This window comes from Aythya fuligula, chromosome 1, assembly GCF_009819795.1.
Source record: "Aythya fuligula isolate bAytFul2 chromosome 1, bAytFul2.pri, whole genome shotgun sequence".
Taxonomy (NCBI): domain Eukaryota; kingdom Metazoa; phylum Chordata; class Aves; order Anseriformes; family Anatidae; genus Aythya; species Aythya fuligula.
The window spans coordinates 179236529-179257290 of record NC_045559.1 but is presented as its reverse complement, the minus strand read 5'-3'; the positions used below and the strand labels follow the sequence as shown (position 1 = coordinate 179257290).

The 20762-nt window shown below is 42.0% G+C and overlaps 1 protein-coding gene across 2 annotated transcripts in view; it reads right to left on the bottom strand.

The window, feature by feature from the left end:
- Positions 1 to 233: 233 nt before the first annotated feature.
- FAM124A (family with sequence similarity 124 member A) overlaps positions 234 to 20762 on the bottom strand; it is a 41805-nt gene continuing 21276 nt past the window's right edge. The window contains exons 3-4 of one of the 2 annotated variants that reach the window (XM_032207810.1): positions 14747 to 15486; positions 234 to 4082 (exon numbers count right to left, since the gene is read on the bottom strand). In XM_032207810.1, coding sequence (XP_032063701.1) covers positions 3279 to 4082; positions 14747 to 15486 — 1544 coding nt within the window. In that variant the 3' untranslated portion in view covers positions 234 to 3278. The remainder of the gene's footprint in view (positions 4083 to 14746; positions 15487 to 20762) is intronic. The other variant, XM_032207811.1, reaches the window with a different exon arrangement.

Sequence of the window (20762 nt, the reverse complement as noted above, 5' to 3'; positions counted from 1 at the left end):
AATAATAAAATGAGAAACAAAAGATCCGGTCTGCAGAGGCAAAGCTGAGTTGAACATAAAAATATTTTTGCTATGTTTATTTTGTAATTATCCTACTGACAGGCACTGCCAAGAGCTGGACAGCTTGTGTCATTGCATTCATTTTGAAGCCTAGTTAAAATAGTCAGCAAGTCTGCAATACCTCATAAATGAGCACATCGAAGGTTCAGCAAAATTGATTTTTTTGTCTCTATTTTATTTAACAGAAGCAACACATTCTGGGGTGAGAAGAAGAGAAAGTCCAAGAAAAACCTGCAGTTCTCAAATGACATTGTTCATAAGTTAACCAAATAATATGATACATAAATGTCATGAAATTTGTGCATATTCAGCTCTCTGAAGAGATCAGCCCCTTCCTAAATAACGGAAAGACAAACAATGAATACAACCTTCAGTGAAACACTCTTCAACTTCTGGCTTTCTCTGTTACAGACAAAAAGTTTTCTGTACACTATCATCACTGCTTTTCCTGACAGTGGTACACTCAGTTATCCCAAAATTTGGTTACAAGCACAGTAAATGTAAACAATAAAAACCTTCATTTCTAGCTAAGTATCAGTAAACAGAACAGAAATACTTGAGCACACAACCAATAGGGACACCATAAATTCAGAATCTGTGGAAGTTCATTCAGCTTTCTTCCTGTTAGGATCAACGGGATGAAATCTGGAATTTAGATGTTTGTGGAGCTGCAGGTTAATGCCACACATGCGCCTCACGATTGACACTTAAAATTATCTTGTGCTTGTCTGTAGACTTCCAGTACCAGTGCTTCTTGCCATGTCAGGAGATGGCCCCCAGATGCACGTGCTAGGCTGAAAGACATTTCAAGGTCTCCTCTTCATTAAAAACCCCAGTGAGTTTTTGTCAAGAGCTTGAGTGCTGGCCTGATTCCAGGGTCTAACAGATATGTCAGCTGAAAACAGCTCTCTGAAGACTTTTTGATTTCATGTTCAGATCAAATGTTATCTGTTATTAAAATATTTTGAGAAGATATTTTTTTTCTCTTCCAAATAATAAACACTAAAATTTTAACAGTATTGAACCAACGTTATACTGTTTGTCATATCTGGAAGTGGTTAGTGTTGATGAAATGGCAGTCCAATAAATATGCAATGCTATTTCATCATTTACTTTTGTACTACCATAAATATGACAGAAAAGATGTGGAACCTGGGCTGTCCTGAGCATTGCTGCTCACACAGGGATTTCCAAGCTGCTGGAAACCATGTCTGGTCTGACCTCACAGTGTTTTACACATATTCTGACTATAGAGCAGGTAAACACATGCATACCACGACAAATCCTTCACTGGTGCCACTTCTGGTCCCAGACGTTTTTAAAGAAAATGATTTACCAAAAACTGCAGTAAATCTAAACAGTTATGAGGGCAGGAGAAGGCCAATAATCTCCTGTGCTCTTAGAGCTGAACAGAATTTCCTATTTATACATGGTATTTAGTACAGAAGACAACCCTACCTCTGGTACATGCTACGATAGCATCTCACAAAGAGACTTGGACTTCAGCCTGACGTCTCCTTCTCTGTGAGGAGAAAATAACCGAAAAAGAGAAAGCCTTAGGGAGTGGTTTACTGGCTCTGACAGTCCCTCTGGCCCCTTCTGGATTTGGGCTACAAGTTTAATGGAATACTCCCTCCTCCCCTATAAAGCTGTGTTCAGTTTCCCTCAGACTTTCTTCCAGAATTGTTTGTGCAGACTGTGTTTTTACTTAAATCATTACAATGGGCCAGGGGAGCTGTTTCACTTCTTGTAACTACTTTAGAGTACATGTGTGTTAATTTATTTTTTAAAGCAGCAACTCTTCTGAGTAAAAATCCCTGGTAATATAACAAACATTTTTCTTCCCAAATGCATTTTTTTCAATGCTCTCATGGTAGGTCTTCAGCATGTGCACCTGTACATAGATTACATACAGCATTAAGCATACACCTTTTATCAGGGTCACTTTCCTACTGGCTAAACCAGAATTGCAGTCAGTGCCACATCTCTGGCACCAACGTAAGTTTTTAGAACTATAACCAATCTATAAATCTGACTTAAAGCCTGCTGAAGATACTTAGCTGCCATATTAATAGCTTTGTACTTACAATTTATTTATTCATTTATTTATTATTATTATTAATAACAATTTAATTGGAGCAAACCAGGTTATGAAGCAGGTGTCTTTTAAAAAATATAACTTGAAAAGCCAGTAAAATCTGACTTGTTTTCCCTTTGGATAGATTTATTTGAGAGAAAATGTGTTTTACCCAAAACCAAGTATGCTTGCACTGAAAATATGTAGAATACATTTTTGCATCAATTATTTTTAACAGAAAAAATAACAACCCCTAAAAAAGCAGGGAGTCGCTATATATTCAGGACTAGTGGTGTAGGAATATATAAAAATGCTGGGTTATGTCTCTTGTTTTGCATTCCAAAAAGGTAAACTCTGTATTGCCTGAGTTGGAAGTAGTAAACATTTTTCACTTAGGTTACCATTGACTGCACGAGTGCTTCAGACTACAGTCACAGCTGGAAAGAATGGGATTCATGTGGAGATGGGTAGAAAATGTTCTGTAAGGTTTCCTGTTTGGCACTTTCCATACCCTGGACTGTCAAAATAAAGAGATCCAGTGGAGATTCCTCTTCCATGTGGAAGAAACGGAGCTTCTCCCCCTTCAGTACTGTAAACTCTCAGAGGTTAGAAGGAACCATGTGTGTCCCCACTGAAAACTTGTTTGAGGCTACCGGAGATGTGCTGCTTGGACCTGCTGTCCTCAGAGTTGCCTTTGGAACTTGTAAAAGGGAAAGAAGATCCCTTTCTCCTGCTATCTTTCCATAGTTAAAATAATTTCCCAGAAAAGTTGAAGCAGTTTGGTGTCACAAATTACTCTTCCTTTTCCGCTGAAGAAAATTGTATTATTTTACAGCGTTTCTGGAATTTCCTTCACTGCCAGTCCAAAAGTCAGTCACAGAAACCATCCACCTTGCACTGCCACAGACAAGCCCCTGTAGAGATCACTTCCTCCAGGACAGAGGTTTTGGGCACCAGCTCAGACTGCTTTACAGTACATGGTTTGGGGACACCCATCTCTGAAGGATCTGAGAGCTTTCGTCAAATATTTAGCATGCTCTGCTTCACCACCTTCTTCTTCGTGAGGAAATTTCTGTAAGCTCAGACTAGGCCCACTGTGGTCATCAGAAGAAGAACACATTTTCCCTGGGAGAGAGGAACCTCAGATGTAAAATTCTTCTTCATTGGTTGGTGAAGCTGGGTAAATGCTGCCATAGTCATCCAGAGAACAAGGGGCTGCTCTCGAGGGCTGTTTGGGCTGCCTGGAGAGAGATGTTGACCTAAATGAGCTGGAAGACCATTCAGAGAGAGAAGGCAGCGAACCATCCCCAGGCTCAAAGGTATTGCACATGACAGATACAGGCCTTCCACTGGTAGCAGCTTGTGTAGCTGTACCGAGGGTATGCTTCTGTGGGGGAAGACAGGCTTCCAAGTCACTGCAAAATCCATTCAGGGCAGAGTATGCAGAGACCACAGACAGGTCTGAGAAGGACAACTTCCTCCCCGTGTCTACGTCAGTCTCCTGTGCACCCTCCAAATCATCAATGTTAAGCCTGGGGCTGCACCTCCACGTTTTCAACCTGGTTGCAGGTGACCCGGTACTTGAAAACTGAAATGGTTCACTGAAATGAGCAGTCTCTGAGGTTGGAGAGGTGCTCACCGTGGGCAAGCAGAACAGAGACTTGCTTCGTTGAAATGACCACGAAATGCTGGAAGCACTGCTGGATCTGCGAGTGAAGTCTCCTCCATCACCGTGCCTCAAGTCCTGCTGGGAGAAACCAAGATGATGACCAAGGCCGTTTGCGTGGTGTACCTTGTTTTGACTCTTTTCTTCTGGTTGTTCAGGGACAGGCTGGTGGCTCTGAGGAAGAAAGCCTGGCAAAGTGGTGAGGCGGGAATCTGTTGACACAGATGGATACGGTTGCTTGTTCTGCTTTGCAGACTTCCTACACCAACTGCGTGCTTGCTGCAGCAGGAGAGGGGGGAAAAGAAGATCATATTAATACACAGTTGGCAGCCTTACAACCGTTAAGTCTCCGTTGCTGAGTTGTTACTGCAAATAATTATGAAGCAGACTTCATTCAGTATGCTCACAGCAAATGTTTCACTTCAATAACAAAGAGAAACCACCCTGCCAAAATCCCAAATATTTACATAAGGAGCCTCGAAGACAACAAGAATAAATGGTAGAGGAGCCCTGCCTTGAGGGCTGAATTACACTAGCTCGAAATCCTCCCTTGCTATTGACTTGCTCAGATTCATTCATATTCTGCCTTCCAACTTTACTGCCATACAGACATCTAAAGAACAAACATGAAGAAATGGCAGATGGATGGCACTACCATTCTCATTCCTTATTTCTTCATTACTGTGGTTAACGTTTTTATTTTTTCCTCTGAGACATCAAAAAGCAACTTTAGCAAGCAACTACATTCTGTCATCTCAATGGGAATACACCACTTCTTCCAGCTCTGTCTCATTTTCTCTTTTACATGTGGCTGAACAGTGTGCTTCAGAATCCACTTGCTCTATAAAATATCTAAGGACAGCTTTATAATAGAATCATTGAATGGCTTGGGTTGGAAGAGACCTCAAAGATCATTTAGTTCCAACCCCCCTGCCATAGGCAGGGATGCCACCCACTAGATCAGGTCAGTGGTTGACCTTTAGACACCTAATTTGCTTTAGACTGCTAGAGTGAAGAGACCTGATGTTTTTGATCTGAATCTGGGCCTGAATCTCATCCCCTGAGCCAGATTCAGTTGTCTACCTGCCAGATATTTGAGCATTTGCACAAGGGTAGCAGCTGTTAGAAGTGGAGAGTCAATGTCCTCAAGAAGCAGCTGGAAGTCAGGAGGCCTTCCTATGGGGTTAGACACTCTTGCAGATAACTAAACCGAGCCCCTAGTGTCAGAGCAATCATAACATTTTTCATCATCACACTTATCTAAGCAAGGCTTTTAGAAGTTTGCATTTTTAAAATTTCAATTTAGATTCTTCTTACTAGAATCCTTCACATAATTCAAAAAACTAGATTTCCATTCCAAAAGGGCAAGGAACTAATGGGAAAATGTGGAATAACACACCACTGAGAATAAACAATAATCTCAGCTACGGGACTTGTCAGTCAGAAACAGCAGAGAAGAAAGAATTAAGGATCTTGGCCACTAAAGTGACAAGGCTGTGAGAAACATGATTCTGGGCTGTCTCAAGTTAGTTAAAAAATTATTAATGTACTGCATACAACACTGGTAAGGCCTCAGCTGGAATGCTTCACATGACTTTTGAAAAAAAAAATAAATTCAAATTGATAAAGATGGAGCTTGATTGTTTTACGAAATAGATTACATGACGTGATAGAGAGGGATGAGACCTGGCAGCCAAGGAGGTCTTTTTGTATACTCTTTCTCTAAAAGAACTCCATACGTTGTTGCTTCTAACATCTCACTAGTGCACATCGTATTGTCTTAGTGACCCAGATCCGTCGCAGCCATCTTCTCTTTTTTATTGAAGAGATTTTACAGGGAAAAAAAAAAAAAAAGATTTTTCACATCTGTAAAAGATTTTTGCTTGTTTGTGATTGCCTAGCTAGAGGTGATTTATAGGACAGCCAATCCCTAGGAATTCACTCAGGCATCATAGTTGAATATATACGTTGCGATGTATCCATAATGAGGTATGTTAATCTATAACCTATTTCTGTGTAATAAAATAAGCTGTTTTCTTTAATGCCATAAAGAATTAAATGAATTCATGAATAAATTAACCACAGTACTGCAACAGTTTGATAAACTGATAAGGAATCAATAGTGCAAAAGTATCAAATAAAATGAGTTAAATTGTCAGCAAAACATTACCAGAAGTCATGTCTGATGTCTACATGCAACTTCGCTTTATTTATGCAATTGGTGAGTTAATTAATTTAAGAACTCACTCAACAAGATAAAAGACATGTGTCTATGAAGAGAATACCAGTTGTTTCTTAGCTGAAAACACTTCTGGGTAACACAGAAATAATAACAAGATATCCTGCAAGTACAAAAGAGATCACCCCATTCAGACAAATTTATAGAAGAAGGTACCCCTTATTGTATTGCTGGTTGCACTAAGCAAGGGTGCTCCTTTTTTTCTAAGCAGTAGCTCTGATATCAGATACACTGCATGGAATCAGGCACTACTCCTGATGAACCAACAGAAGTACCTCATGTTTCTCCTACCTCTCAGAGAAAATATCACGGATTGCCTGATCCTGGTTTGTTTCCATGCTGTCTTTATATTTAAGCAGATTTTGTTGATAACAGAGCAGATTAGGCATCTAGAGAAACTAAGGATGCAAGCAAGTGCAGTCTTCTTGTTTGTGAAAGGGTAAGGTCTGTGGGATCACAAGCACTGGTAACCACTTAGACAAAACTACAAGGAAACACAAGGTTTTGAGGGACAGACCTGATATGTGCACAAGAGCATTGGGCAGTATGAAAGCCTCTCCTTTACCTTGAGCAGACCATACCACCTGTCTGTATATGTAAAACAGAGCCCACAGAAATCACAAGTAGGATTTAGTTGTCCAGTTAGCACAGTCAGTGGCATCTGGAGAGCAATTCAGTTTTCCCCAGATTGCTGCACCAGGTTAGCTGAATTTCTCTGTAGATCCTTGGGCTGTGTAAGTACATACCCTTTGAGTACATACATTGACTACAACGACAACACAGACTGTAGCCCACAGAAAAAAACATCTACAGTTATACACCATCCTGCAGTGATAACTCCCATGTGTTCATTCTGATTTGGTGTGTATAGGAGGTATTCTGCATACCAGTAAGAACCTCATGTATTTAAACAATGGTAATAATTTGTTTTTCTTATTTATTGTCAAAAAATACACCTCATTGCTTTCTGCAACTTCCTGAGGAGGCGAAGTGGAGAGGGAGGCGCTACTGTCTTCTCCCTGGGAACCCACGGCAGGACTCATGGGAACAGCACAGAGCTGCACCTGGGGAGGTTCAGTCTGGACATTAGGAAACCAATTAGTCTTAACCAATTTGGGAATAAAACACAGACACGAGAATAGCTGTTTTGAGCTGTTTCTAATAGTTACACATACTGTGGGTAGCGCTCCATCTCATGAAATACCAGTAAAAAAGATTACAGAATAATCCTGTATTGTGGGGAACTGGATTACGTGGACTAATGAGACTTTTCTATATCTACATTCTGTGGCTTGTCAGAGATCACAGAGAGGATTCCATGATTTAACAAGGATTCAAACTCAGGCAAAACTAACTCCTAGCCCTGTGCCAAGCCCACTGACCATACTCCTTCCTACCACCCCAGAACTGGATATGGATGTTCATGTGGTGGCTCCTCTTTATTTTGGCTGTATAGTGTATGACAGATCCCGAAAACTTAACAACTAAACCAGATTTCCTTGTGTTCATAGGAGAAACAAGGCCCTGGGAGATGCTCACCTTCTGCTGCCTTTTGGGCTTTGTGGGACTGGAAACAGAAAGACCTACTTATGTGTCATGCACATTCAACTGCTCTTCAGCCTTCTCCCTGCTCTTCAACTCTTCCTTTGGCTCTGAAGTCCCATAGGCTGTATTTTTAATGAATTCTTTTGTTTAAGTCTCTGCAGCCTTCTCATCATTTGCTTTCTGCATTGCCTTCTACCTTACCACAGCCTGACCCAGCTGCCTGCATTAGGAGCAAGCACGATGGAGATGCTGGTGAGGGGGATCAGCCACCTGAGACAACAAAGACTATCTAAATGGCTGTGTCACCAACACAGCTTCCACCACACCAGGAAAATTGGTTTTGGTAAGGACTCCAAATACAGGGGGAGATCTGCCAAGCCCTGCCACAAATACGTGTATCAGAACCGGCTGAGGATTCAACCGATTAGCTCTCTAACAGAATGGGTTTTTTCATCTAGCGCTAATCTGCTCCTCATTTGTAATCTCTGCACAAATCTCTGTGAAGCCAGGAAGGATTTAGAGTCCCTGTGCATTACAATAGGTTGCAGAAGAATTTCATGACAAATATCCAGGAATGCAATAAACAACCTGGGGCAAACAGAGGGGTACTTTCAACTTCACATGGGCTGCCCATGCTGGAGAAGAAAAATCCATAAGTACTCCTGTAGTCTCTTTTAAGTTATCTGCTTTTTAAGGAAAAGATTATAATTAGTCAAATGGTCAGTACTGCAACGAGAAATTCAGTTGTTGCATTGCAAACTCAGATTTTACCAGCATGTGCTCAGGAGCACAACAGTGTTTGTTTAGTGGTATTTAAACCAGTGGGACTGATATAGATAAAAAAATTAAAAAACAAAACAAAACAAAATAAACTGGAGAAAAAGTGGCAAAAGTTAGTCTTAACATCACCATAAAAAAGTCTTATTTGTAAGGTACAATATATTCAGAAGGGCAGAATATCACAAGGCAAAATCCACAAATGTGATTTAAAATTGGACTGAAAATATTTGAAAAGTGGCGTGTCATGTATTTACAAAACCAGAATGCATGGGTGTTTCGTAACATTAGATATTCCCTGTCAAGAGATTTTGCTGGATGTATAGAGCTATCAGAGATCTTACCACACCATGAAAGATAACTGCATTAATGGAGAAGACAAAGACAAAGTACCTTGGGGTAAAGAAAAAAACTTAAAAATCACCTCCCATTTGAATTACTGACTGACTCAGCTGTATCCCCACCAAAAGCAATCATTAGCACTAAGAAGAATCGAACACCTAAGGCACTAAAGGAAAGGAAAAAAAAAAAGTGCAAGATTTTGAAAATGGGAGGCCAGCATTAGACTTACAGATTATTTAATTTAGATTAAGGCACCTGACTTGATTGAGTCAATTTTTGCCCCTAAAGAAATTTTTGCAAAGGTGACTTTACACGTCCTTGTTCGTCCTTTATGCTTTCTTGCCTTTCTTCCTTCTTTGTGTTGAGGTTTGCTCTATCTGTACTACCAATTTAAGCAAGCTTGAAGCTCTTTACTCACCTCCATTTTCCCTGTAGATCAAAGATTTATTTTCCAAAGTGCTCCCCCCTTTGCCTGTTTTTGTCTTTTCTCTTCCCCTTCTCTGCTTCCTGGTTTACTTGCTTCTCTTTCTCTCTTTTACATATGCTTAACTGTAGTGACACAAGACTGCAATTGTGAGGCCGTGCTTTCTTTCCTTTATTTCCCAGATTTTGAGTAACAAGGACTAGATAATTTAACAGAACATAAGTCTATATGGATACACTTCTATCATCCACTCTGACCTGAGTTTATAATTTTAAAAATCATTAAACCATTTCTTTACTGAACCTGCTGACACTCAAGTGGACAAAAGTGTTTCAGTTTTCTGAAATTTAAGAGACTAAATGCTGTATGCTTCAGGCAGAGCCGTAAGACAGAGATGCCACAAAGCCCAATGTTCTTAAAAGGAAGAAGATTGACTAATGCTCCTGGATTGTTTATGTTTTTTCAAGATCATATCAATGTTGAATGACCACCATGGTACCCAAAGTGTAAACTAAGGGAAGGAGAATTAACATTGCTTTATGTTGGAGATAGGAAGTGCAGACCCACATGAGGTCTGGCAGGGTTTAGAAGGTCTTCTGAAGTAAATTTCACCATGACCACACTGATCTGTGTCCTGAACCCCTAAACAGAAACAGAAGTAGACCCTGAGCCTCCAAGATTTGGCTCTTGTTGGCCAAGATAGGCTTGAGATGCAAACCCTTGTATGTGCTGCAGTGGAGAGTAAAATGTTTCCTTTATTCTCAGCTGGGGCTGGGAGAATAAAAGGAAGAGCTTGGTCCTAACCTTGGATCTGGTAATAGGTTTGACCCTTAGCAGCTCAATAATGTCCACCCCTGCTGCCCATATATCTATGGGCAGCACTAGTGCTCTGCATGACGGCACTACCTCATTACCTCTACTCCCTTCCCTCAGCCTAAAATATGTTTCAGAATTTGTGGATCATGGAAAAATCTCTCCCTGATTTCTGCATTCATCTATCTTGACTATGAAGTTGGACTACAACAGCATCTTTCATGAAGTTTGAAGCAACCTGAGGAAAACAAAGGCACTTTTATTCTCATGGCCCAGACAAAAGGGGATGAAGTAATGAGCTCACAAGCCTCAAAGACACCTGTATATCCTACACTGAATAAACACAGAGGTTTTCAGCTCTAAGCTTTTGAATCCCTTCTCTGTATAACGTATCGCTGATGTCTGTGTAGGCTTGTAACCTTCATGCTGTTTTTCATTTTCAGCAATTTTGCACTGCAAATGCCTCTCACAAAATGCAGGTGGCATCCATCTGCACACCCAGACTGACTTCTGGCAAGGACACGTGCAACAATAAGATACCGATCTTGTACATAAATGACTGCAGCTGACCTCATGAAACCATTAGGGGATGAATTTTGGTCAACCATAGATGTGTAATAGCCATTTTGTACACTCTGATGAGTGATGGAGGAATTTCCAAGGTAGTAGAGACCTGAGCTTGCAGGTAACACAGCAGCAGGTTAATGAGATGTAATGGTTGGGGCCACATGCAATGTTTTCTCAGAACCAACGCTTCAGTTAATAAAGCAGGTTTCCTGAATATGATTATATCACTTATGAACTCAAGATTACAGTTGCCCAGTATAGGTAAGAAAAACATTGGTTGATTGCCTCAGCATATTGGCTAAAAAATGTCTCTAATTAAAAGCTACAATCAGTTAACATTTGCACTATAATTTCAATAATGTTCTGTAAAGCAACACTAGGCAGAAAATAGCCACTCCATAAACAATATAGGGTCATCAGCATAATAAATAGCCTTGCAATGCCAGATCTGACTACATTGCTTCAGGCAGGATTAGCAAAGACTTATGGCAAACTGGGCATTTCTTGGCATTTTTTATTTATCTTGGCTTTTTGGTAGTAGTATCTGCTTCTTGGTACTGGAGATGGTGGAGGGGGAGGGATTTCAGCAAGAAACTGGTTATTACAGGATGACTCAGGTGCCTGAGCATAGGTGCTTGGTCCATTTTGATATCTCCTAGGGTTGCCTGCTTGGCATTCCTGTAGGTTCTGAGTCTAATCTGCCAGAATGCCTCTTTTGGGTGTCTCAGGTACCCTTTGGCGTCTAAAACGGCAGTAGATTTCATGCTTAAGCACTGAGTAACTATCTAGAGAGATATTAATTGTCTGTTGCCTACTTTCCCCTCAAATATGTCTGCATCCTCACTCCATGCAGAGTGTCTGGGAAATTCTGCCAAAATTGTATTTTTATGTTATATTTCCTTATGCTATCCACAGACTTTCTCCTAATTTAAAGAATCCATTTGTGCACTTTCTTTCTTCTCCCTGCTCACTACTCCTTGCTTCCCAACCAAGCCAACCCACCACTTATTAACCTCTCCTGCTTCCCACATTGCACTGCCAGTCATGCAAATTCACTAGCACTCTGTGGGGGTTATGTCCAGAGGCAACCAGGAATTTGGACGACACCTATAAAGCTAGCAGTATGTTTCATATACCAAGATATGGTATATTCTTAGCTACAATATTTATATATTCTTCCCACTGCTCTTACAAGTGCCCCCACATCTCCTGCTTCTGGGTGTAGCAGCGGTGAGGCAGCATGGGTGTCTTCCTGTTGGGTGTGGACATGCTCTTACCATTTCACCTTGGCTGGCACAGAGGTGCACCCCAGAGCTAACTTGCCACCATGGAAAAATTACTGTGACAAAGGAATTTTGAACAGCTTCCAAGCAAATGAAGGACTGAGGTCTATGATATTGAACAGACTTATCCTGCCCATGAATAACTTTATTTTCGCTTGCACTGACTTTATCTCTGCCCCTTGATAGTTCCATTTGCAAAATGCAATTTTGAAGAACATGGATCAACCTGGCTGGCAAGTCTCCCAGTCCCTGTAAGCACACAAGCAAAAACACAGAGGTCACATTTTGTTAGTCTAATCATGGAAGTATCTTCCAATTTCAAACATTAATCACTGCCTGTTATTAACAAGGATATAAATCAGCCATTTGGGGTACAATTGGTAATTTTACTCTGTGGAAAGTACAGTATCAATATGCAGTAAATAAAAAAACGCCAATGATTGCTAAGCACCCCTGATGTGCAGGCTGGAAACTATGATGAAGTCATTCTTTGGATTTGCATAATTGCAAAGAGGTGAAAGTTGTTACTGATGCTGTGGCATTGATAATGTTGTTAAAAGCACTGTTTTATGAGAAGTCAAAAGGTAGTCCTGTATCTTGCTTTAAAGGGTAGACGCTATAATTTGTTTATAACTCAGAACGAGTTTGAAGAATATAAGGAGTCCATGGATCACCAAATCAAATGCTTTCCATAACCCATACCCCATCACATAATTCCTGTTCCTTAACTGAGCACCCTGACTCAAATTAAGGTACTAACCTGTCCGCACCCCCTGGGTGGCTGCCCATCAATATGAAAAACTGCCAACTTAAATCCGTTTATCGGCAGCTTTTTGTTCCTGTGCCAGAAGAATCATGTAGGTGAAATTGCCTTTTCCTATTTCCTCCTGTTGAGGCTCTGATGTATTTTCAGAGCACAGTCAGAGCTCCCCTCAGACTGACCTTGTCCAGGCTCCCATGGCCCTACTCCTTCAGTTTGCACTGGTAAAGGCAGTCTCTGTTCTTCTGCACGTGCTGGGAGCCCTTCCCTGCAGCTGCACCTCTCCAAAGTTACCTTTCTGGAGGCCAGGACTGAGCACAGGTAGGACCCTCGGTACCCTGAGCAATGGTGCAAGCACTGCCCATGCTCCTTAGGAAAATACGAACTCTTAAACACACTGGAGATTGCATTTCCCTTGTCATGGGCAGGTTGCACAGTGATTTGTAGTTGTCTGAGTACAAACAGGACATTTTCCTGATTCTAATTCTGATTGTATAAAATTATTAAGTATGTATACCAGGGCCTAGACTTCATGACTACAATTTCATGTTAGACACAAAGTCTGTTTTTTCTCCATTTTGCTTATATTAAACTTCTATTGCCTCATCCCACTTCCAGAAGGTCTCTTCCAACCTAGATGATTCTATGATTCTATGTGATAATTTCCAGTTCTGTAACCTCAGTCCAATTTACCACTTTGCTCTCCTGTTCAGCATCACCACCCTCACTGAAAACAGAAATGAAAATCAATCACATTTGGAGGCCATACTTAACAGGCGTTCATTCTTCTCTTTTGTGCACATGATAAAAATCTTGTTTTAACTTTGCAAAGCTTACCTCAGCATGTTGTATGGCAATCTCACTTTAACTCTGTACTGCCCAGTTCCTGTTATTTAAGAAAGTTTGCTCTTTGGAAATTGAAGGCATTATTTACAAGGTCTGTTTGCTTTCTTTTCTTTATATTTTTCTTTCCATTCAATTTACTTGAAACCAGTGCAAAGATCTCATAAAACGAAGTTGTAACACATAGGAAACACCTACCTCCCCTCAAAAAAAAAATAAAACAAAACAAACAAACAAACAAAAAAACACTAAAAAAAAACACACAAACACATACAGAAAAACGCATTGGGGAAAAAGGGATATAGATTAAAGTGGGTGCTGTCTAAAGGTATTGTGGTGTCTCTTGAAAGCTTATGTTTACAAGTTATCTCAGCCTGACACAGATATGCCTACACCGCAGTCAGTAATCCTGACAAACTGGTGGCTACCTTGGCAGAAAGGTTGGGAAGCTGAGCTCATGAATGAAATGCACTCCAAAAAAAAATAATAATAATACCCTACTTCAAAATCCGAACAGCAGTCTTCTAGAGGTGAGGCTCTGCACTCCTTGTTTCACAAACTAAGCAGCAGTAAATTCCTTCACCTCTGCTGTGAAGGAATGCATGTGAACCTCATTCTGCATTTCCAGACATATCCCTTTGCAGAGCAGGGAGCTACTGAAAGCTTGCTGCTTGTTGTCCTGCTCAACTCCCTCGGATGTGGTGTATGCTGATGCACTGCCCAGATATCAGACCTACAGGTGTCCTATCAAATAAATTCTCTTTTTGGACTTGGTTATGAGGACCTGAGAGCAATTTGAGAGGACAGACTGTGGGAGTATATCTCCCAGGCTGCATTTCTTTTCCTTCACCTCCTTCCCTCCACCTTCATCCTGATAATCACTGTGAAAAAGAGAGGTACAGCCTGTCACCTTGTTTTTTCAAACTGGTTATAGAAAATAACATGTACCATCAGGAATTCTGCTTGTCTCCCATAAAAATCTTGTAACTGAGAGCTATTTTATAAAACTGTCAGTTCTGTGCCCGTATTTCCCATAAAACTACACCCATCAGCCACATTTCTCCACTTGGGCTTGTAATTCCCTCTCCCCTCATTCTTTTAACTAGCCACCTCATCTCAAATCATTCTTTGCATAAACTGAGGTTGAATGATACCTGGATATTATCTCAACTGCCTTCCTGAGCAGTTACACACACAGCAAGGGGTTTTGAGTTCTTTAGCAACAAAGTCCTTCCTCTTTCACCTAGAGTAGAGCAATAGAAAAGCCTCCTCTTCTGGTTGCTGTTCTAGGTTAAGGTTTTCTGCACAAAGGCAATAAATGTGCTTCTGTTTCCCGGCTCCTGGACTTACCTGCAAGAGGATCCTATTTCCATCATGGTCTTCGGTCTGCCACCTGCCTTCACTAATTGGGCTGCAAGGGTTGGGCAGGAGAGGAATGAGCTGTCCAACATCCTTCACTCTGAATTCCAGCACTGCTGACTCGGTTGGCACTGGCATTTGGCCCTTTGGAAGCTTTTTTAAAGAAAACTGAATGTCTATTTCCATGTTGGAATAGACAGGGAAAACACAAAAGTCTGCTTTTTTCTGACATACCGGTCTTTTCAGTATTAACTCATACAACTTGAGAATGTCGGCGTAGTTTTCATTCCTGCAGTATATTGTGAAGCGGATAATTTCCTTCCCGTAGTGCACCGGGCGAATGGCCCACAGAGGGGTCTCGGGAGCCAAGGTGTAAAAGTCCTGGCTGCACGGCATGTAAGGGAGGAACTTGCCGTGCACTCGCTCTGTGTGGTGGTAATGCCAAGGTGGCCGCTGAAAGGTTTCGTGGAGCTGCAGGATGGGCTCCTCTCCGTACTCCTCCTGCAGGAACAGAATGATGGCAAGGGCAGGCTGAGGAGCGCCAGCCTTACCTGGCTTCCTGCGCTTCTTGGACACGCGTCTTTCTGAGACTCGAAACAGCTGCAGGTCCGGGTGGATCCAGGCTAGGAGCTTATCGATGGCTTGCTGAAGAGTCTTGGATTCACCTGGGTCAGTGATAATATGCACACTAACGAGGAATGGGTCCTGTATGTCTTCCACAGAAAGTTCACCTGGGAGTGTAAAAAAGAAAAACATCCTTTAAGATTTTGAACCCACTCATTTCCTTGATGAAGAAACAGTCTACTCAGACACACTGGGATTTTTTTTTCACCTCTCTCAGGCTCACCTACAATAAAGCAAAAATAATGTGCAGTCATAAAGCAACCAATAAAGTAATCAGAAGACAGAAGTTTCATCAAACATGCCATAACAATTGCTGCTTCTACTGAGATAGGACCCAAAGGACATTATCCATAGTGTATTTCTGTGTTAGAAAAGAACTGCTTCCTACAGCTAAGAGGTAGGAAAGACAAAAATATTGACGTAGAGTTGAGGTGGAAGGGACACTAATGATGTGTAGAACGATTGGAGTGGACAGTGTTTATCCCATCTTGTTTTAATTTGCCACTTGGCTTGGGGCATGGAAATTGCACCGCTGAACTCCACTCTATCACACTGGAGTTTTCCACCAAGTTAAACCGTTCTGTGTCCTGAAGGCAACTGTTTTAATAAATATGGCAAAGTTTAGAGGTAGAGGCAATATCTTTTGTTAGACCAATTGGTACAGCTGGGGAAAAAAAACAACAGAGGAGTCTTCAGGCAGACAAGCACTTCTTCGGGAAAAGATATTACTTCTCCCTACAAATCCTGCACTGTTTATATCCTTAGACAATCATTACTAAAAATACTATTGCTTCAAGGTTTTTATAAGATTAGGGATGACTGGTAAAAGCAGGAAGCACAAAAGTTACACTTACTCAAGGGAAAAAAGAAATCCCCATTTTGCCTTGGGAGCATTCAAAGGGGCTGTGTGTGCTGCTGTCCCTAAAACCTCTTTGACAGCTCAGCAGCAGAGCAATGGCTGGATGGAGGGCAGGGGTGGAATTATCACTTCTGTTCTGCTGGAGCTGCATGCCAAGAGAGAAGCATGTAAAGAGACATCCAAGACAGTTTAATAAATCATGCAGGTAATCGGGATGTTTTTGCTGAAATGGTTCCCTCTATGCGGTGTTCTGAAACTACCTACATGTCTGAGACCCCAGGCCTGGGCACAAAGCCTAAGTGTGTGAAGACTTAGAAAGGCTTCCCAAGCTTTTCATTGTGCAGACCACATTTAATAGAGGGATTGTCTCACAGGCTGTTCCCCCTCCTATTGGCAATTGTATGAACCTCTCCCTCCTCCATCCTGGCGTCAGAACAACATTCCTGTGATACTTCAGCAATTGCTTTAATGGAAAAGCAGCACTATACAAGTAGTGTGTTTTAGATGTCTTTTAGTACAGGATAGCTGCAAGACACAGAGAAAAGCTAGATGCAACTGTGCAGCTCCCCAGAGATGTCCAGTAAGCACACCACCAGCCTCAGTTTAGACGCTGCAGAATTATATGGCATGCAGAACAAATAACAAGCTTTTTGCCCAGGGGAGATATAGAAAACCCAAGGAAATTATAAAAAACACCATTGTGGAGTTTTTGTGTCTCTGCATGAAATGGGTGATGCAGAGTGACTCTGTCAGTTGGTTAATGGAAGAAAATTGAAGCAAAAGAAAAAATCTGTGTCAGTAAACAGCAAGAGGCTCCGCTGCGACAATTGTTACTGGTAGGTAATTCTTGGAGATATCCCCTGTGGATAGTCACAGTGTGGGAGAAAGACAAAGGGTATGGGGGGGGAGGCCTTCTCATGGCCTTCTGCATGGGACAGCAGGACAGGAAGGCAAAACAAATTACAGAGGACAGTGATCTAATAAAACCAGAAAGGAAATAATTGCCATAGCTACGCAGCCATTCATTTTTTAAGACTGGCATAGAAGATGTTCAGTTCTTTTCTCCCTCCATTTCCTTTGTCACACAAATGCTATCAGAGCATGCAACAAGCGGCAGGCTTGATATTTATGCATATAAATGACTGCAGCTTTGAAAGAAGCCTGGGCACAACAATGCGAAGCAAAGAGCCATCGTTGCTGCGGGCTTCTTACTCTGAATCGAAGAAAAAAAATTCCCCGAGCGTAGCTTTTCTGCCCTCCCGTTGCTCAGCGTGGTGCCTGGACACTGAATGGGCTGAAGCATTTTTCATTTTGCAGCCAGCACCAGTATTAGTATTCTGCTGCCTGTGCCCATCAGCACCAGATGCTCAGAGATCCAGCCTCAGAAGACCACCAAAGCACTGCACAAAACCATAATTAGCAGTTAGGGTTATATATATAACAGTGAAAAGCCCCCTTTTTTTTTTCCTTAACTAGAAGCAGCTAACTATGCTGAAGGTGGAAAAGTGTAACAAATCAGTACAGAAAGAGCTTCAGTAACTGTATTTTTTGTTAGCAAGGATGCTTTTACTGCAGTATGGGTGCCACTTTTACACCTTTCATTATGTGGCTTCTGTGCTTGTAAAATGGCAGCCCTTTCTGTTTTGATAAGAAAACCAGAAATTGAAGAGAATCAGAAATGAGAGGTAAGGAGCTGAGATAAAGTTCCCCTGAGCTGATGGTAAGCTGCAAATTGTTTCTGTGTTACTAACAAGGCTCTTTGCTTCAACTCACAGGGAAAAGGGAGAAATGGCACCATTTCTCATGACACAGTTCAATTCGCCCTCCGGCAAATTGTCACAGAAGCAAATGAAAGCTCTGCATATGTATTAGCCCTTCTGTGTTAGTGGTTAATCCCACGGAAAATATCAAAATGCTGAGACATCTATTTGGAAATAAGCTCTGCAGTTCTCACAGCTATGACATTTTTTCCCCCTATGACAGAAGGGGATTAATTCTTTTTGACTTAGCAAAGCACCAACATTGCTAAGAGGTAATTGCTATCAAGGTTGAAAGAGCATTTCACAATCCGAGACTTTTTACTCATCTGCTAGGTAGCATTGCCACCAGGAGAGGTTAAAGCTGTTAGCAAACAGCCCAAATGCTGAGGGCTCTCACACTTGATGTCCTAAAGTTGGCAGCAGAAAGTGGCCTGGTATTTTATGACTGAGCTCCTGATGGGCTGGTATGTGTTGCTTTTATTGTGTTGCTGGTGCAATATTGCTGGGCAGAGAAAAAAAAAGGAAGTCCTGCAAAGCAGCATGGCAGTCTCATCCTGTGCCTCTTCTTCCCCTCCTTTCTCTGCCCAGAAATTGGGATCTTTTCATCAGGAAAAGACATCCTGACAAAAAGCAGTGGGCGCTGTCAAGTCTGTGCCAGCTGCTTCACCGAAATTCATGCTGCCTTGTCCTGGGGACAGACAGGACAGTGGCCATTCAGTGACACAAACGGGCAACGTGGGAAGCCGTGGGTTAAGGGTGGAGGGTGGGGGGACAGCGGCTGCCCCTGGGAGGTGCCATGAGGTTCAGAGTCTGGTATCTGGGTAACACCGTCCTTGTTGAAGCTGGCCAGGAATGTAGGGCTTGTGGTGCCAAAGCTGCACGAGCAGCTGTAACTTCAGGTCAGTACCCAGCTGCTCAGAAGCCATATATCCCTAGAAGGAATGGGCAGAGGGTTCCCCATGCCAGCTGGATACTGCTCGGGTAGAGAAATCTCCCTCTTGCATTTGTTTTTTGGCACTAGGACTCCTCCAGCAGAAAGGCTGCTGCGGTTATCAGGCCGCGGCTGGCAGCCTGGCCCCTCTTGTGCAAGAAGGCCCAGATTACCTTCCCCCTGGAGAGGTCCTGCATGAAGACCTGTCCATTGCTGGGGTAGTGCTCCAAACACTTCCTCATTTCATAAGTCTGGATGACATCTGGTTTTCCTGGCTTCACCTTCCTTGGCTGGAATTGCATTAACTGCCCAAATCTGGCCTGTAGCACAGCTTAGGAGGGAGACGAGCACCCAAGACATCTCTCCTACACCTGTCTTGGTGAATCAAGATAGGGACCTAAAGACCCCTCACGCTCACCAGGAGATATTAATGAAGAGTTATCTACAGGGTTAGGCAAACCTGGAAGGTATGTGAGCTAGGATGGAGACTGGGGCAAAGAGAGATTTTAGTCAGACTGGATCCCAGCCCCAGCTTCTGCATAGGAAAGTGCATTTCCAAACTGAGGGAGCCTCTGTCTGAGCCTCTTACAGCCTGATAGACTGGATCCCTTCATCACTACATCAGTAACATTTCAGGCTGATTTCTGATGCTGTGAAGCACTACAGGAGAGGTAAATGAGGTAGTCAGAGAGGATCAGAACAAACACACCAAGCTCCAGAATTGTAGCACCCATCAAACAATGCTTCGTTACCAAGAAATAACTGCTAGCAGAAGGTAATGAAAGAACTCAAAACTGAACATTACAGATCAGCATATTTTGTTCATTGCTAATAAATAAAAATATTCGAACTCTGGGAATGTAAAAAACAAACAAAGAAACAAAACACATCTCCTCATATAAATAATGTCAGAAAAAAAAAAAAAGAAAAAAAAAGAAAATCACTATAATATTTCTTAATTGACTCTTCCTGGGATTTTTGTTGCACAGATAATTTCAGTATTTCCCTATTTCAATTCCATTCCAAAACACAAATAGATGTTGAAATGGTACCATGTCTCACCGAGCAGGACCTTCACATTTCATTTGATTCTAACCCAAGACTGACCCTTTTAGGTGGGTTAATTGAAAGGCTCTTGGGCAGACAGAGTTTATTTTCACAAACAAGGAGCATTATTCTGTGGGCAGCTGCAACAGACGTGGTTACTGGCCACCTCTGGCAGCAGAACCCACTGCTAGGTCATGCTTTGATGAATTATGCAGCATCAATAATCTTTTGAACAGGCGGGATGTGACAGATTCACCAGCTCCTCCATTCTCTTTTCCCACTGTTTCATGTCATCTGGCAAATGCACGACTGCAGCATAATGTGTTTCTCAGCATGTCCTGCTTAGCACACCACCTCAAACTCACGAGGGATGCTCAGAAGCGATAAGAAAGGGGATATTCTGCATGGCACTGTGACAAGAAGAGAAACCTCTTTCACACTCCCATCAGAGCAGCATTTTCCTGTGGAGCTGCAGTTGAATGTTCTCTAACAGAGGTAATGGTGCCAGGATGCTCACTCCTCCATCCTTGCTAAGGTAGTATGGAAAATGCATAGCAGACCTGCACACTGACAAGCAGGGCAAAATGGTCAATCTGCTCCTCCAGACAGGCACATAATGTTAGGCTCTTTGTGCTTTTATCTGGCTGCTGTAGGGCTCAATAAAAGGTATCGAGGAAAACCAAAGCTGGAGAATGAAGCCTGTTATCTGCTCGATGGAGATAAAAAGCTTTCTGATGCATTAATATGAACAGCCTTCTGAGGAGATGTCATTGCCCTTAGTATACA